General features: G+C 48.1%; 1 protein-coding gene across 2 annotated transcripts in view; it reads left to right on the forward strand.

The window, feature by feature from the left end:
* The first annotated feature begins 6,296 nt into the window (after positions 1-6,296).
* The window catches only part of PODXL2 (podocalyxin like 2), a 43,600-nt gene continuing 32,154 nt past the window's right edge, over positions 6,297-17,742 (forward strand). Inside the window, exons 1-2 of one of the 2 annotated variants that reach the window (XM_034957298.2) lie at positions 6,297-6,434; positions 16,350-16,628. In XM_034957298.2, coding sequence (XP_034813189.2) covers positions 6,365-6,434; positions 16,350-16,628 — 349 coding nt within the window. In that variant the 5' untranslated portion in view covers positions 6,297-6,364. The remainder of the gene's footprint in view (positions 6,435-16,349; positions 16,629-17,742) is intronic. The other variant, XM_055110394.1, reaches the window with a different exon arrangement.

The raw sequence follows: 17,742 nt of genomic DNA on the forward strand, positions 1-17,742 counted from the left end.
TTCAGTCGCCCAGGCTAGAGTGCAGTGGTGCAATCAGCTCACTGCAGCATCGACCTCCCGGGCTCAAGCAATCGTCCTGAGTAGCCTGGACTACAGGCACACACCACTACGCCTGGCTAATTTAAGTTTTTGGTAGAGATGAGGTCTCACTCACTATGTTGCCCAGGCTGGTCTTGAACTGGGCTCAAGCGATCCTCCCATCTTGGTCTCCCAAAGTGCTGGGATTACAAGCCTGTGCCACCATGCTCAGCCTGGAGTTACTTTTTAAAGGAAAAGGTGCCAGCCACAGGAAAATGGGCTGAAGCATAGGGCAGGGCAAGGATTGAGGCCAGAGTCAGGCAGGTCACACAGGACTTGTGCTCTAAGGAGGCTCTAGTCTGCCACGGCAGGCAGCCAGCAAGAGGGTGTTCAGGACAGCAGTGGTCCAGCGGTCTTGGAGAGCTGGCTGGCCACCAAATCATACTGAGAGGAGAAAGGACAGAAGAGTGGAGACTTGGGTGATGGAGATGGGGGAAAGTGGACATAGGTGTATTTTGCAGGTAGATTAGACAAGATGTAGTGATGAATAAGATGTAGGGGTGGGGCAAAAAGGAAAAACCCTGGATGACCAGGTCTGTGGCTGGGGAAATAGGTTGAAGTTTAGTAGGGAAAGCCAGGAGTTTCATTTCAGACATGTTGGCTACACAGGCCTTTTAGGCATCCAAGTAGAAATGTGAAGTCTGCAGGCAGGTTGAGTCGACCACTGAGCAGAGGTGTGGGCATGAGGAGTGGTCATCATAGCTGCCACTGTGGGGCTAAGTGCCATCACCCCCAGAGTGCACAGAGAAATGATCCGGGCTGGGTGCGGTGGCTCACGTCTGTAATTCCAGCACTTTGGGAGGCTGAGGTGGGTGGATCACAAGGTCAGGAGTTCAAGACCAGTCTGGTCAACATGGTGAAACCCAGTCTCTACTAAAAAACAAAAATTAGCTGGGCATGGTGGTGTGCGCCTGTAATCCCACCTACTTGGGAGGCTGAGGCAGGAGAATTGTTTGAACCTGGGAGGCAGAGGGTGCAGTGAGCCGAGATCGTGCCACTGCATTCCAGCCTGGGCGACGGAGCAAGACTCCATCTCAAAAAAAAAAAAAAAAAATGATCTGGAAGGCTACGTGACACCCATCATTTGAAACAGCAAAGGAGACAGGAGGAAAATGTGGCAGAAAAACCAGGGGAGAAGGGTGTCTGTGGAAGCCAGGAGAAGAAGAAATTTCCAGAAGATTGAGGTCAGTTGGCCAACGTAGCTGAAAGATCAGGTGAAATGACAAACCTGCCCACTACCATGTTTCATTGAATATAAGATGCCATTGAAGATAAGAATCACCATTTTATGTGCTTCTGAGGAAAAAATGTAAACATTTATAATGATGTCATCAACCTTCAGATGTCCTTATTTTATTTATTTATTTATTTAGAGACGGAGTCTTGCTCTGTCGCCCAGGCTTGCTCTGTCACCCAGGAGTGCAGTGGCACGATCTCAGCTCACAGCAACCTCCGCCTCCAGGGTTCAAGCAATTCTCCTGCCTCAGCCTCCTGAGTAGCTTGGATTATAGGCCTGTGCCACCATGCCCAGCTAATTTTTTCTTTTTTTTGTATTTTTAGTAGAGATAGGGTTTCACCATGTTGGCCAGGCTGGTCTCAAACTCCTGACCTCAGGTGATCCACCCACCTCTGCCTCCCAGAGTGCTGGGATTAGAGGTGTGAGCCACCATGCCCGGCCAGACATCCCAGTTTAGATGTGCACCTTTGAAATACAAGCTTTGTGGTAATGTGGGAGTTGCTGTGGCCTCGTCCAGCAGTTTCAATCCCTTGGTGACAGTGGAAGCCAGGTTGGAGTGCGGATAGAATAAACAGGAGGTGAGGAGGTAGAAACTGCTCATGGAGAAAACGTGTGAGAAGTTTGGCTCCAAGGGGCGTGTGAAATGGGACAGCCAACAAGGTATACAGGACCACAGTGAGGCTTTTCCGTTGATGTTTACTCTAAGACTGGAAAATTAGATTTTTTTTATTCATGCGATAGAATTTATTAATGGATTAATTTGAAAGATAATTATGAGTGAAAAAACAAGATGCTAAAGGATGTGATACATATATGTAAACATTTAAAACATACCGATATTACATAATGTGTGTGTACATATATGTGTGTGTGTGTTTGTATGTTAAAGATAATATACGCCAGTGAGGTGGCTCATGCCTATAATCCTAGCACTTTGGGGGGCCAATGAGGGCGGATCACTGGAGCCTAGCCTGGGAAACATAGTGAGACCCCATCTCTACAAAAAAATACAACAGTTAGCTGGGCATGGTGGCACAAACCTGTAATCCCAGCTACTCCAGGAGCTGAAGCAGGAGGATCACTTAAGCCTGGGAGAGCGAGGCTGCAGTGAGCTATGATGGTGCCCTGGCACTCCAGCCTTGGTGACAGATCCAGACCCTGTCTCAAAGAAAAAAAAAACTCCAAGATAAAATGTGAGCTTGTGTATTCTTGTGTTTTTTACAGGTTTATTGAGATATAGTCTACATACCACATAATTTAAAATGTACAACTTGGCCGGGTGTGGCAGCACACACCTGTAATCCCAGCTACTTAGGAGTCTGAGGCAGGAGAATCGCTTGAACCTGGGAGGCGGAGGTTGTAGTGAGCCAAGATCACACCACTGCACTCCAGCCTGGGCAACAGAGCGAGACTCTGTCTCAAAAATAAATAAATTAATTAATTAAAAAATGTACAACTCAATCGTTTTAGCATATTTGCAGTTGTGCAAATTATCACACTTTTAAAACATTTTCATCACTCCCTTCCCCCAAAAAACATACCCATTAGCAGTTACTCCTCTTCCTTCCACACCAGCCCTAGGCAACCACTAATCTGCTTTCTATTGCTAAAGATTTACCTATTCTGGACATTTCATAAAAATTGAATCATATAATATGTAGTCTTTTGTGATGGGCTTCTTTCACTTAGAATAATGTTTTCAAGGTTCATCCATGTTGTAGCATGTGTCAGTACTTTATTTCTTTGTATTGCTGACCAACATTCCATTGTATGGGTATGCTACATTTTATTTATGCATTCATCAGTTGATGAGAATTTGGGTTGTTTCCACCTTTTGATTATTATGACTAATGCTGCTATGAACATTCCTGTAATGTATTTGACTAGACATATGTTTTCTATGCTCTTAGGTATGTATTAGGAGTGGAATTATGAAGTCATATGGTAACTCTATGCTTAATCTTTTGAGAAACTGCCTATGTCCAAAGCAGCTGCACCGTTTTACATTCCCATCAGCAGTGTACGAGGAGGGTTCTTTCTCCATATCCTATATAACACGTGGTCTCTCTTTTTAATTCTAGCCACCCACCTTAGTGAGACGCGAAGTGGTTTCCTTTTTTTTGAGACAGAGTCTTGCTTTGTCACCCAGGCTGGAGTGCAGTGGTGCGATCTCAGCTCACTGCAACCTCCACCCCCTGGGTTCAAGCAATTCTCATGCCTCAGCCTCCTGTGTAGCTGGGATTACAGTCATGCACCACCATGCCAGAGTAATTTTTGTATTTTTAGTAGAGACAGGGTTTTGCCATGTTAGCAAGGCTGGTATCCAACTCCTGACCTCAAGCTATCCACCCAGCCCGGCCTCCTAAAGTGCTGGGATTACAGGCGTGAACCACTGTACCCAGCCTGAGAAGTGGTTTCTTATTGTGGTTTTGATTTGCATTTATCTGATGGTTAATGAGGCTGAGCATGTTTTCATGTGCTTATTGACATTTGGAGGAATGTATATTCAGATCTTTGTCCATTTTAAAACATTGAGTTGTCTTTATTACTGACTTGTAAAAATTCTTTGTATATTCTAGATACATGATTTCCAAATGTTTCTTCCCATTCTGAGGACTGCCTTCACTTAAATTTTTTTTTCTTTTTTTGAGACAGAGTCTCACTCTGTCACCCAGGCTGAAGTGCAGTGGCACAATCATAGCTCACTGCAGCCTTGAACTCCTGTGCTCAAGCAATCCTCCCACCTCAGCTTCCTATGTAGCTAGGACTACAGGTATGTGCCACCATGCCTGGCTAATTTTAAAATTTTTCATAGAGATGGCATCTTGCTTTGTTGCCCAGGTTGGTCTTGAACTCTTGGGCTCAAGTGATCCTCCCACCTCAGCCTGCCAAGTAGGTAGGACTACAGACATGCACCACTACACCTGGCTAATTGATTTACTTAGAGATGGGGTTCTCACCATATTGCCAAAGCTGGTCTCAAACCCCTAGCCTCAAGTGATCCATCCTCCTACCTCAGTCTCCCCCAAGTAGCTGGGATTCCAGGCACATGCCACCACCCCTGGCAGCTTTAGAGTTTTCTTCATTTGGAGCTTACATATCTGGTTTGGTTTATTCCAGTTTTTAATAATTGTTGCTGTGATTGCGATCTTTTCTCCTACTACATTTTCTAAGTGGTTATTGAGGATACACAGAAAAGCTATTGATTTCTGTACGTTATCTTTTATTCAGCAATCTTGCTGAACTCATTGGTTTTCAATTATTTTGCCAACTGATGATCTTGCATTTTCTAGATAAACCTGCAAATAATGAGTTTTCCCCCAATACTTTCATCCCATTTCTTCTATCAGGCCTTGTTGCAGTGTCTCTTATAGAATATTCAATCATTGTGGTGGTAGTGAGGATTCTTTTGTTCCATTCACTTAAAAGAGAATGTTTCTAATGTTTCATCATTAAGTATGGTTTCACCATTAAGTATGATAATAAAGGTTTCTGGGAGATACCCTTAATGGAATTGAGGACGTTTCCTTCCATTTCTTGTTTGCTTCTAAGATCTTTGTTTCTTGTAACAGAAAAACAAAACAAAACACAACAAAAAACCAAAGGGATGCTCCTTTCATCCTCAGAGGAGGAAAGAAGAGGGAAGCTGGGTCTAGACACACCCTGGATTTCTCTTTTCCAAGCCCAGCTGACAGCCACTTTTCTAGTACCCCTAACACCCATCAAATAAAAGGTGCTACATTTTGCTCATGTTCTTTCTTTTGCCTGGAACCCATTTCTTCCCTATGCTCCTCCACCCCAACTCCTATTTCTCCTAAGTATTAATATTTAGTCTGGAAGAGTCCCGTGAGATTATCTCCAATGTCTGATGCTATACCCCTGCATAGGGGGGTGGGGATATACCTTGAAAAAGCATATTCAAATAACGATTTGTTATTTTAAAGAAGTGTTTTCCTAATATGGTATATATAAAGTAATATTCCACAAAATTGTGGTTGCTGTATATTTAAGCTGCAGTAATTCTAAAAGGGTAGTCGGGGTTTTTCTCTCCCTAAAAGAGGCTGAGCTTCTTTCTAACTCAGGAACTCTATCAGTGAGCTTTTCCCTCTGCCTTGTACGTTCTCTCCCAAACCCAATCTCCTACCTAATACCCACTCATCCTTCCAGATGCCAGCCAGCTTACCTTAAATGCTGTTTCTTCAGGAAGGCAAGCATAAGGTTCCCCTCTGTGCTGTCTCCCAGCCCCTTATACTCCTTAACAGACCGACTACCAATTGCAATCATAGGACCATATGTGTGTCCATTTTGTTTTTCAGTCTGTTTTCTCTACTAGCCTAAACTATGAGGACGAGGGATGTGCCTGTTTTATTTACCACTACAGTGCTTGGCATATTAAGGATCTTCAGTTGCCAAAAGGGAGCACATGTTAGAGAAGTCAGCACCTCTCTCATAATCTAAAACCCCCCAGTTAGCAAATGGGGCAAGTGGGGCCCAGAGGTGAGAAGGGATTTACTCAAGGTCTCGGAACCAATCTGATCCTGAGCCAGACTGCCTAGCTCTAAAGTCCAGTTCTTTGCTCTCAGGTTCTCCTTCAGGGCTCACCCAATCTAAGTACCCTGAGAAGTCTTTCCTTACCCCAGGCCTCTGTCCACCCTCACAGTCATTTCCACGCGTCGTCCTCGTCCCATCAGTCCCATCTGCCACAGCTGCCCACTCTGCTTCCCAGGGAACGGGTGATCGCGCGGGGAGAGAGCGGCATCCGGGCGCGAGGTGCGAGGCCCAGGTCTGCGGGCGGCCGGGCCAAGCCCCCGAGCCTCGGCGGTGCTGATTGGCCGGCCTGGCGCGGGGGACGGGCGGAGGGACGGCCGCCCGCGCGTCCGCTTCGTCTCCGCGGGGGCGCGCCCGCGGCACGCGGCCGGGCGGGGCCGGGCGTGAGTGACGGCCACGCGGACCAATGGGGCGGGCGCGCGCCGCCGCCGCCGCCCGCGCGGCCCCTGACGCGGGCCCGGGCGCCGCGCCGCTGCGGCTGCAGGCGGCGACGGCTACACCATGGGCCGGCTGCTGCGGGCCGCCCGGCTGCCGCCGCTGCTCTCGCCGCTGCTGCTTCTGCTGGTTGGGGGTGAGTGCGCTCCGGGCCCGAGCGCGGGAGGGCGGGCGGCGGCGTGGGCGCGGTGCTGGACAGCTCCCCGGGCCGCCAACAAAGGGGCCAGAGTGCGGCGCCGCCGGGAGCGCGCGTGTCCCGGCCGGGCCGCGGCGCCGCCCCGACACGCGCGCACGAGGAGTGGGTGCGTGGGGGCCGCGGCGGGCGCCTGGCATGCCGGGCGACCCCCGAACAAGGCGCGGCGGTGAAGCTGGGACATAGCACCGTGGCCCCCACGCCGCGGCTCTCAGGGGCAGGTGCGCAGGCTGCTGCCTCGCGGGCCGGGGGGGCGCGCACGTGTGGGTGTGCATGTGTGTGCGTGTGCATGTGTGTGTGCGCGAGTGCATTGTGTGCCTGCGCACTCGGGGGAGGAGGCGTGTGTGACAGCCACGCGGGGAGGAGGCCGCATTGTGAAGGTCCCAGGGGCCGCCTGCGGAGTGTGGGGCGGGTACGCTGAGGCGCGGGTGGCTGTTTACGCGTGGCGTTGCCGGGAGGGAGTGTGAGTGTGTCACGGTGAATGGGTATTCTCTACTGTTCTGGGCGACTCTATTAGGAGCTGACAAAAACGGGCGTACAGCCACGGAAGGCCCGTGACAGCACACGGCGGGAGGCTCCCACGCAGCTCACACACGAGGGAGGTGTGAGACTCAGATGTGTGGTTTCCATTCAGCAGCCACGCCGGGCGGCGGGCTGTGTGGGTGCGTGGCGGGCTGGGGGTGTGGCACAGGTGTGAAAGGGATGTGTCTGCCTGAGAGAGAAAGAGACGGGCCTCCTGATGGCTTCCGGCGCAGACGGGGATTTAGTGGAGGGGGTGTGTAGGGAGGTGGGCATGGGGTGTGACAGCCCATGAGGCAGGCGGCCACTATGGAAATGGCGGGGAGAAGGGCTGTCTGCAAAGGTGGGTCAAATAAGGTCATAGCTGAGCAGCTCCTGCACACACTGGCAGAGCAGAGGGAGTGTGTTACGGTGTATGTTAAGGTGTGACTGGTGCTGCTGGAGGAATACCCGGATGAGGAAGTGTGCATGTGTGCCTGTGCACACTCATCAGCCAGCTGTAACTTCACTTCTGATGCACACGTCAAAATAGCGTCCTAGTATGATGTGTGTATGTGCATGTAGGAGTGTGCACAGGACATTTCCCACGCAACTGGCCCATGAAGACACAGGCACTTTGTGTCCAGATGTGTGTGAGTGAAATAGAAACTAGTGAAGGGTCTCTATGGGAAGGGAGGAACAGTCTTTGCCTGAGGTGGGCCATGAACCTGGGACTCAGAGTGGCAGAATCCCAGGGTAAATGGCTGGGAGGGGAAAGTGGTCCCTCACACATTCCTGTGCATGTCATGGGAAGGCTCAGTTCAGGGAGGGTACATTTTCTCCACAGTCAGTCTAGGGATGAAGAAAGGCCCTAGGTGGTGTGCAAAGAAAAACATGTCCATCAGTGTTGGCTCAGACACTCACACAAACCCACCTGTATTCTTTCACGCTGTAAATCCTCTTTGGAAGAAGGCGACATTCAACAAATAAACATCAATTGATTGGTCTGCTATTTCTTTGTGTGACAGTCATAAACCAGAACTGGCCAGCAACGTCCTCATGGACCCAGGCCCAGCTGTAACTGCCCATGTGCTTATGTGACCAGCTGTGAGGACTGCAGGCAGCCTGCCTCCGGCTCCTCTCTCCCGTGCATGCTCTTCATGATGCACTTCTTACCCCATGCTTGGAGGGCATGTGCGTGTGTCTAGCAGTGTGTCTCTTTCTTACACACCTTTGTGTGGAAGCCCTTCAGGGACCCGTCAGCATTGTTTCTCAGGTGCTTACAGAGTGGAGGTAGCGTGACTGTGCTCAGCAGTTCCTGTTGTCGCTGACACTCAAGGGTGAGGGGCTGTGTGACAGATGCTGCAGGGCCCCTCCCATGTTGGTGTCTGCCAAGAGCTTAGGGAGACTGGACTTCAAAGACCCTGCTTAGGGGAGAGGTGGGGTGTAGCTGATGGTGGAAATCAGAAAGGAGTTTTGCACCGAGAGCAGATCACAGGGACTGATTTGAAAAGGTAAGATAAAACATGAGGATCGCTGGGGTCTTGTTTTTTTCACCTCCCCAAATGTCAGCCTGCTTCCTTTGCCTCTTTCTGTGTTTGTTTGGGTCAGATTTTCAGTTCTTTGAGGCTGATCCCCTAATCCTTTTCATGTGCCATCTTTTTCTCTCTCCTCTGTTGGGTGTGATGATGTAACAGAAAATTATAGGTGCTAGAGGGAAAAAGGAAATCAATCACACGCAGAGTGTAATTCTGAAATTTTAAGTCAGCTGGGGTCTCAATTAAGGCAGATTAATTATTAAGTGCAAAACTAATTATACACAGAATGGCTATGTCTCAGCTACTATTTTGGTGTCATCTTATGGTGGGCAAGTTTGAAAAGAAGTAACCTCTTGTAATTACTTAAATAAATACCCATTGCCAAGGCCTTTGAAAATATCAAGGTCTATGTAAAGACAAAACAGTCATTAGAGGGAAAAATAACCTTAAGAAAATGAAACTGTTTACTGGAAAAGGAATGAAAAACCGGGAAAATACCAGATTCCTTTTTCTTCAGTAGGGTTTTCAAAATCTTTGCCAATTCCTATTAGACCATTGGGAAGGGAAGACAAAGAAGGAAAGGGAGAGATGTTAGAGGAAGGTTGTGGATTCCTGGCTTGACAGGTGGGAGAGCTCAGAGAGGTGGGGGCTCACTGGAGCCATGGAAATGACAGGGAAGGGGCCTAGCAAACACACCAGACCACAGTCCTGTGCACAGAGAGCTGGACTGACTAGAAAGTGTTTTATCCCCCAGAGTGGGGAAGGAAACAGGCTCCTCTGGGCACACTGACCTGGAGAGGGCAGAGCAGTCTTCTTGAGTTCCAAGCCATTCCGAGGAGCCAGAGTAGGATGTAGACGGCAGCAGCCTCCCCCTGCCATGCCACAGCCTCTCCCTGCCATGCCACAGTTCAGCTCCGAGAGAGAGTGCCAAGGTTTGAGAGACAACCCGTGTTTAATCCTTCAGTGGTTTTGTAGAGAGTGAATTTCAAAATTCTTAGGGAGAATCAGTTTACACTTTTCTAACAAGGCTGAAGTAATATCTTTCCCAGCATACCTGCTGGAGGTTGGAGCATGCAGATAAAGATCTCCAGTTCATGGCCCTCTCAAAGGCAGGCTGCCCGGGTGCCCCGGGAACCTATACAATGTGTATTATTTAATTATTACAAACATTTTCCATCAGTTGACTTTTTTCTTCCTGGAATGCATGAATGAGTTTTTCCAGATTTGTTTCTTGTATTTTGGCTCCCTGCCAGCCCTGGGGATACTGCTTTTGCAAAGCAGTCTGCTACATCGGCTCATATCCCCTAAAGAACTTAGGGTTCCACTTCCCAAGAGTTCGTAATTTTCCTGAGGGCAAAGCCTGTCTCTTGTTCATCTGTCTCTTGTTGCACCTCCAGGAAGGGCCTAACACACTGTTTGGCACAGAATAGGAGCTCAGGAGTGACTGTATTTTTCTTTGTAATCGAGAGTCTAATAGAAATTTTACCTCTAATAAGAGCACAGCCCACCTGAAACCAAAGTTCAATTATAATTGGATCACATCTGATTGGCAGTACTACATGATTCTGATTCACTTTTCAAAAATTAGAAAATAACTATTAAATAAGTACAGTTTATAGATGAAACATTTCCAAACACAGGGGCCACATGGAAATGTAAATAAAGGGATTCTTGCTTGTGAAAACATTGGGAATCACTTTACTAATTTGGTCTTTTTCAAGAGAAGAGATTCCTTCAATTGATTGGATTGGTTGTGGGGACCCTGGGCAGAGTGTTTGGAAAGGGATGTCTTCTAGTTTTTAGCTCTGGCTTCTTTCCCTGGCCCTTAAAGCACATGAAATATTTAAGCTGTTTTACATATTCTCTTCCTTCACGTATCCTTTGGAGGAAGGAAGGTACCCAGCCCCACAAGTAATAGCTTTCCATTCTTCTTCCTGGAGCATCCACAAGACGTTTTTGTGGGGGAGAAACCAGCTAATTTCAGCTCCTCTATTAACTAGCTGTTTGACCTTAATCCCACTAGGCCTCAGTTATTTCATTTGTAAAACAAGAGGGTTGGATTACAAATTTTTTGTGTGTGGGGGGAGGGGAGAAACCAGCTAATTTCAGCTCCTCTTTTAACTAGCTGTTTGACCTTAATCCCACTAGGCCTCAGTTATTTCATTTGTAAAACAAGAGGGTTGGATTAGACTACTAATTATTTATTCAAACCTTTATTGTGTCCCCATCATGTGTAAAAGGTTGTGCTAGGCACTGGAATTCCAGGGTGGAATTGAAACAAGGGACTCCTCATTTACAATGGAGGCTGTATGAAGGTCTGTTACAATTTGGTGAGAAAAGTGGCGTGAGAGTAGTTTGTTGAGAAGGCTGTGATAGAGAGGAGTGGTGTCTCATCCAGACTTGGAGTGGCCACAGAAAGCTTCTCGGAAGCTGAGACTGCAGGCAGGAGTGAGAATTAGCAGGTGGGTGGTGGGACAGGACAGAGATGGGAAGATACGGATGTTCAAGCAGAAGAGCATATGCAAAGACCCAGAAGGCAAAAGAGGCGGCTGTGTTCTGGAAATTGCGGGTAGTCAGTTTGTCTGAAGCATAGAGTATGATTGGGGAAGGTGGGTACAGAGAGGGGAGGGGAGGTAATGGTCAGTTTATGAGAGCCTTCTCGCCTTTTCAAAGGATCTGACCTGTATGATAGAATGATAGAACCAGATTTGCATTTTAAAAAGACCTCTCGGCCTGCGCAGTGGCTCACGCCTGTAATCCCAGCACTCTTGGAGGCCAAGGTGGGCAGATCACCTGACGTCAGGAGTTTGAGACCAGCCTGGCCAACATGGCGACACCCCGTCTCTACTAAAAATACAAAATTAGCCGGTCATGATGGCACATGCCTGTAATCCCTGCTACTCGGGAGGCTGAAGCAGGAGAATCGCTTGAACTCGGGAGGCGAAGGTTGCAGTGAGCTGAGATCACGCCATTGCACTCCAGCCTGGGCAACAAGAGAGAAACTCCATCTCAAAAAAAAAAAGTTGACTGGGCACAGTGACTCACACCTGTAATCCTGGCACTTTGGGAGGTTGAGGCAGGCAGATCACCTGAGGTCAGGAGTTGGAGACTAGCCTGGCCAACATGGTTAAACTCTGTCTCTACTAAAAATAAAAAAAAAATTAGCTGGGCGTGGTGGCAGGTGCCTGTAATCCCAGCTACTCGGGAGGCTGAGGCAGGAGAATCGCTTGAACCTGAGAGGCGGAGGTTGCAGTGAGCCAAGAACGCGCCATTGCACTCCAGCCTGGGCGACAAGAGTGAAACTGTCTGAAAAAATAAATAAAAATAAAAAATAAATAAAAAGACCTCTCTGAGCTTTGTCACTCAAAGTGCGGTCCACGGACCAGCAGCATCAGTCACACCTACTGTGTCAGAAGACTCGGGTGACTCACACACATTTCAGTCTGAGAAGCGCTGATTAGAGGGCAGTGTGCGGGACAGATGGGTGCAGGCGGAATTGCTAGGGGTTCGTAAAAGAGCTCTCTTTTTCTTCCAGCGGTGAAGCACTATGAGGACTGTAATTCTAATGGAGGCGTCTCTCATGTCTACACACCTATGCTTCTGTATCGTCTCTGCTGTTTTGCTTTATCGTGAAGTGTGGGGCATTTCGGCCATGTGCCCCCCTGAGTGGCATGGTTGTCTACCCTAGAGAAAGGGAAACTGAACACATGTTCCTGAGATCCCGGTGTTGTTATTTCCTCCAGCCTCCTTTCTCCTTCACAGTGTACTGAGCACAGTTAGTACAGTGCCATGAGCAGTTCTGTTAGTAGCTACCTTTGAGATCTCTCTCCCTGCCCTACTAACCCTGTGGCTCAAACAGAGTTATATGGTCACTGTTACACTATTCCATAATGATTTGTTTACTTGCTGGTCTCTGTAGTAGAAACTGACCCTTTTGGGGCAGGGACCCTATCTTTCTTATTTCTGTACCAACATAGCCTTGGATCATGCCTAGTCCAAATAAGCATTTAATAAAGGCTTTTTGGTTGAAGAATGAATGAATGGATGGATGAATGAATGGAATTTAACCATTCAAACACTACTCTGATCCAAAAGGAGAACTTGATTTATAATTTTTCTTAATGTATCAGTTGGCTATTTCTGTGTAATAAATCACGCCAAAATTTAGTGGTTTCAGATTCTCAATTCTTAAGATCTGATCCCTGGACAGAAGCATCACCTGGGAACTTGCTAGAAATGCAAATTGTTGGGCCCCGTCACAGACCAGCTGGATTCAGAACTCTAGGGTGGGCTTAACAGTCTCTGTTTTAACAAGCCCTCATGGTGATTCCATGCTGGTTCAGGTTTGAAAGCACTGGATTAAAACGGTAGCCATTTATTTAGCTCATGATTCTGTAGTTTGGCAATTTAGGCTGCAGTCAGCTGGGTGGTTCTGGTCTCAGCTGAACTCCTTCAAGTTTGTCATCAGCTGTTTATCACCTTTGCTGGTCTTGTCTGGCTCTCTCACTTTGGGACTTCAGCTAGGACACTGAGCTGACCTGGCTCTCTTCTGCATGGGCTCCTGTTTTCCTGCAGGCTAGCCTTGAGCAGAATCCTGAGAGAATGGAAGCGTGCAAGGTATCTTGATGCCTAGCCTTGGAAATGGCACATCATCACTTCTGCATTGTCTTGTGTAGCAACTCACAAAGGTAGCTCAGATTCAAGGAGTGGAGAATTAGATTTCATCTCTTTATGGGAGGAGCTACAAAGTCTCATTGCAAAGATGTGTGTTATTAATTGGGAGTCATTGGATAACCCCTCTCAGGAAGAACCTTAAGAAGGTACTGTTTTGGGGTAGGACATGGCACTCTGTTTCTTTCCCATCTACCTAGTAGGGGATAGATACTGCTTTCTTCTATAATATTCGGGCTAGGAAAAAATCCAAGAGTAGCTTAGGGTCCCCCCGTGATGTGAAGGGGAATTAGAGTGGAAGAGGTCATGGGAAAGTCTTGAGCTAGAGAGAGTCCAAGTCCTTAATTCATCCTCTCCCAGGAACAAAGGGGAACTTCAAGGGGAGTGGACCCCCAATTGATTGTCTTGGCTTTCTCTGGCTTTTAAATACCTTTGGCTCAAAGAAACCACAAAATATGAGATGGCTGTTTCTCTCTTTGAGTCAGGGTTTCAGACACAGGCTCTGGGAACATGACTTCAGCTTCGTGGAGCCAGGCCCTGCCTGGAAGCAGAATCTTTGTCCGTGGACATGGTGCCTAGGACAGCAGAAGACATTCCGGATGGGGTGTGATAGCTTCCTGGTTTGGACTTGGCAGAAGGCATTCCCCTGTGAGCAGTCCTCAGGGGCACTGGCAACACAGCAGTGCCATTGGCTCCCACCTGCCCAGGGTCACAGCTTGCTCACCCTTTAGGTATTTTTTATTTTTATTTTTTTGAGACAGAGTCTCACTCTGTCGCCCAGGCTGGAGTGCAATGGCACCATCTTGGTTCACTGCAATCTCTGCCTCCCGGGTTCAAGCAATTCTCCTGCCTTAGCCTACCAAGTAGCTGGAGACTACATGCGTGTGCCACCATGCCCAGCTAGTTTTTGTGTTTTAGTAGAGACTAGTTTTGCCACATTGGCCAGGCCTGTCTCGACCTCTTGACCTCAAGTGATCCGCCCGCCTCGGCCTCCCAAAGTGCTGGGATTTACAGGTGTGAGCCACCACACCCAGCCCCATCCTCTAGTTATGATGATACTTTCTAAAGCTGAGAGTTGGGCCTGTGAATTATCTTATTGAGAGACAGAGCTTCACGGGATCTTAGAGGTTGGCACAGACGTTTACTAGCCCTGGTCAGATGCTAAGGCTCTGATGCCTCCTTAGCCCCGGCGTTGGCTTTGAGGCCACTTAGGATCACTCTGATATTCTTATTCACATCAACCTTTTGTTTTAATGTATTTGAAGATACCATGGTCTCTTTTAAATATTTTTTTCCCCAGGCCATGAACTTCGCAGGTCTCTGTTTTTTATATAGGATAATAACACAATATTTGTAGAATAGTTTGGTTTGTAAAGCTCTTTGTAGAGCAGCTTTCACACATGGCTCATCAATTACCTCATTTGGTGCCCCTCACACTGGAGGCATGGTAGGAATTGCTGTCCTTATTACACAGAGGAGGAGAGCAAGGCTGGTGGTGGTGAAGTCACTCAGCCAGAGAAGCCAGAGTGTAACCTATTTCCTGGTACCAGGCTTTCTCTCCTGTTATATAGAACATCTTCCTGTCTCTGACCTCAGGGCGTCTCTCTTACCCTGGAGTCTCTACTTCCCATCCCCCATCCACACAACCCAGACCCTGTGGCTGGATGTGGCATTATTGGCTGTGAGTTGTCTGGCTGCTGCACAGTGTGCACAGACTCCCTCATACCCAGACTCACAGGACAGTCTGAAATGCTCATTTTTTTCAGTGGCCAGTCACAGTATTGGCACATATCAAGCTTAGGGCCTGCTCAGCAAAGCACATGGCACCAATAATATTAGCCCTATTTTTATTATAAGCATCACTAAAAATTGCCATGTACTATAGTCAAGTCAGGTCACGGTACACATCTGGTGTAGAGCAAGAGGAAGACTGTGAAATTCCCTCTTCCCTAGATCCTTAAGTGTTAGTCTTGGAAAAGAATTCAGAGGTCATTTCATTTAGCTTCCTTGTCTTTCTGGTGAGGAGACTGAGACCCAGAGGTCTTGAGCAGCTTTCCAGGAGCCTCACAGCAAGTTAGTAATTTGTGTGGTTAGGTCATTAAGTTAGAGGTTAAGTTGTGAAACTGGCAAATAGGGCTATATTCCTGTCCTTAAAGAATGAGAGTGAAAGAAGAGGAAAAAGGCCTCCTTTAATTTGTTTTCCTGTCCATTTATTTGCTTGTTTTGGTAAATTAGGAGAGAGAGAGTATCCAAGATTCTAAACAAATATGTCAAATTACCAGCACTGGGTTGAGTTTGAACTGTGACCTCACGTGGTTTTTTAAAAGACTACGTGCAGAGGCTGGGCTCAGTGGCGCACGCCTGTAATGCCAGCACTTTGGGAGGCCGAGGAGGGCAGATCACTTGAGGTCACGAGTTCAAAACCAGCCTGACCAACATGGCGAAACCCTGTCTGTACTAAAAATACAAAAATTAGCCAGGCGTGGTGGTGGGCACCTGTAATGCCAGCTACTTGGGGGGCTGAGGCAGGAGAATCACTTGAACCTGGGAGGCGGAGATTGCAGTGAGCCAAGATTGCACCACTGTACTCCAGCCTGGGCGACAGAGCAAGACTCCATCTCAAAAAAAATAAAAAATAAAAAAACTAAAGACTATGTTCAGGATACTGTATTGCTGAAATACAAATCATATTCATAATGCAGTTTTGGAGAAATTTCAGCCAAGGATGGAAGCCTGGGGAACACTGTGTTCGTCCAATCATACTGCTAGGTCCTTAAAAGCATGGGCCCTGTCTTCACTTCAGTTTGTAGCTCCAACACCCAGCACAATTGCCAGCAGAGAGAGGGTACTCAGGAGGTGTTTTCTGAGTGACCACATGCGCAGTGGAACGCTGACTCAGTGATTCCTCTCTCTCCCCTGCCTGTCTCCATCTGTCTCCCCTTGCCCCTGCCATAGGGAAGTCTAAGCAATTTGGCCTTTTTGAAATGAAAATAGTGTCTCAGAATCCCCGCAAAGCCTCTGGGTTTTCAGGAGTGTCCACTGAAGTCCCCCCTTCCCCAGGACCTTTGTCATTTGAGACATGCTCTAACCTGGCACCAGTCTTGTGTCTTCTCTAGCCTCCCCTGACTGTCTGGCTTTTATGTCTGCACAGGAGCGTTCCTGGGTGCCTGCGTGGCTGGGTCTGATGAGCCTGGCCCAGAGGGCCTCACCTCCACCTCCCTGCTAGACCTCCTGCTGCCCACTGGCTTGGAGCCACTGGACTCAGAGGAGCCTAGTGAGACCATGGGCCTGGGAGCTGGGCTGGGAGCCCCTGGCTCAGGCTTCCCCAGCGAAGAGAGTGAAGAGTCTCGGATTCTGCAGCCACCACAGTACTTCTGGGAAGAGGAGGAAGAGCTGAATGACTCAAGTCTGGACCTGGGACCCACTGCAGGTAGCTCTTCTTACCTACAGAGCATGTGTTGAGTGCCAGCCAAGTGTCTAGGCAAAACACCAGGTGACCATTTCCTTGCCAGAAGCATCTCTTCTCTCTCCCTACAGTTTTTACCATGCTGCTGCTGTTTACCTGCACATCAGAGCTAAGGCTCTGGGACCCTGAGTGTCTCACAGGCCCAGGAGGCCCTTTCTCTTTAATACTAACCACTGTTTAGGGAGCCTTTATTCTGTGCTCATTTAATTCAATCTGATGCTTATAACCTGAGAGATAAGTAATATGACCCCCCTTGTAGACAAGAAAACACTGAGACTGAGAGGTTAAAAGCTGGCCTGAGGTCAAACAGCGGCTCAGATGCTCAGTCATGATTCAGACCTATGGCTTTCCAAGCCGTGGGGCTCATTGTTTTGTTTTTCCCTACTGCTCTATGCTGTCTCTGTTGAAGATTGCCACAAGGTCAGCTGATCCATGTTTCCTTGAGTCTATCCGACCAGCAATTGAGGCATTCTAACCGCCCTTCCCTCAGTCATGCACCAGAGCTAGAGCTGGTGTTTGGGTCTACAGAGCCCAGCTGGTGAACATTTGGGTCCTGAAGAAAGCCCGAGGCCTAGGGCTCCAGGTTTGAATGCCCACCGCCATGAGCTGACATTGATACAGATGTACGGGAGCGTGCAGGCAGCGCTGCCAGCCATAGCCCCTCCACCAATGTCCTGGGCCAGCAGGGGCCCATCTCTCAGTAGGGACTGAGGAATTGGTGTGATTGTGTGTGCACATGGGGCAAGGTGTTACAGAACTTAACCTTTAATTTTTCTTTTAAAAATAGGTAATATTTATTGGATTTACCTTTTCTAATTATAAAAGAACGCATGAACGTTGTAGAAAATCTAAAACACACAAAAATAATACAAAGAAGAAAATAAGGCTGGGTGTGGTGGCTCACGTCTGTAATCCCAGCACTTTGGGAGGCTGAGGCGGGTGGATCACTTGGGGTCAGGAGTTTGAGAACAGCCTGGCCAACATGGTGAAACCCTGTCTCCACTAAAAATACAAAAATTAGTTGGGCATGATTGCGGGCACCTGTAATCCCATCTACTCGGGAGGCTGAGGCAGGAGA

The sequence above is a fragment of the Pan paniscus genome, chromosome 2, assembly GCF_029289425.2.
Source record: "Pan paniscus chromosome 2, NHGRI_mPanPan1-v2.0_pri, whole genome shotgun sequence".
NCBI classification, from domain to species: Eukaryota; Metazoa; Chordata; class Mammalia; order Primates; family Hominidae; genus Pan; species Pan paniscus.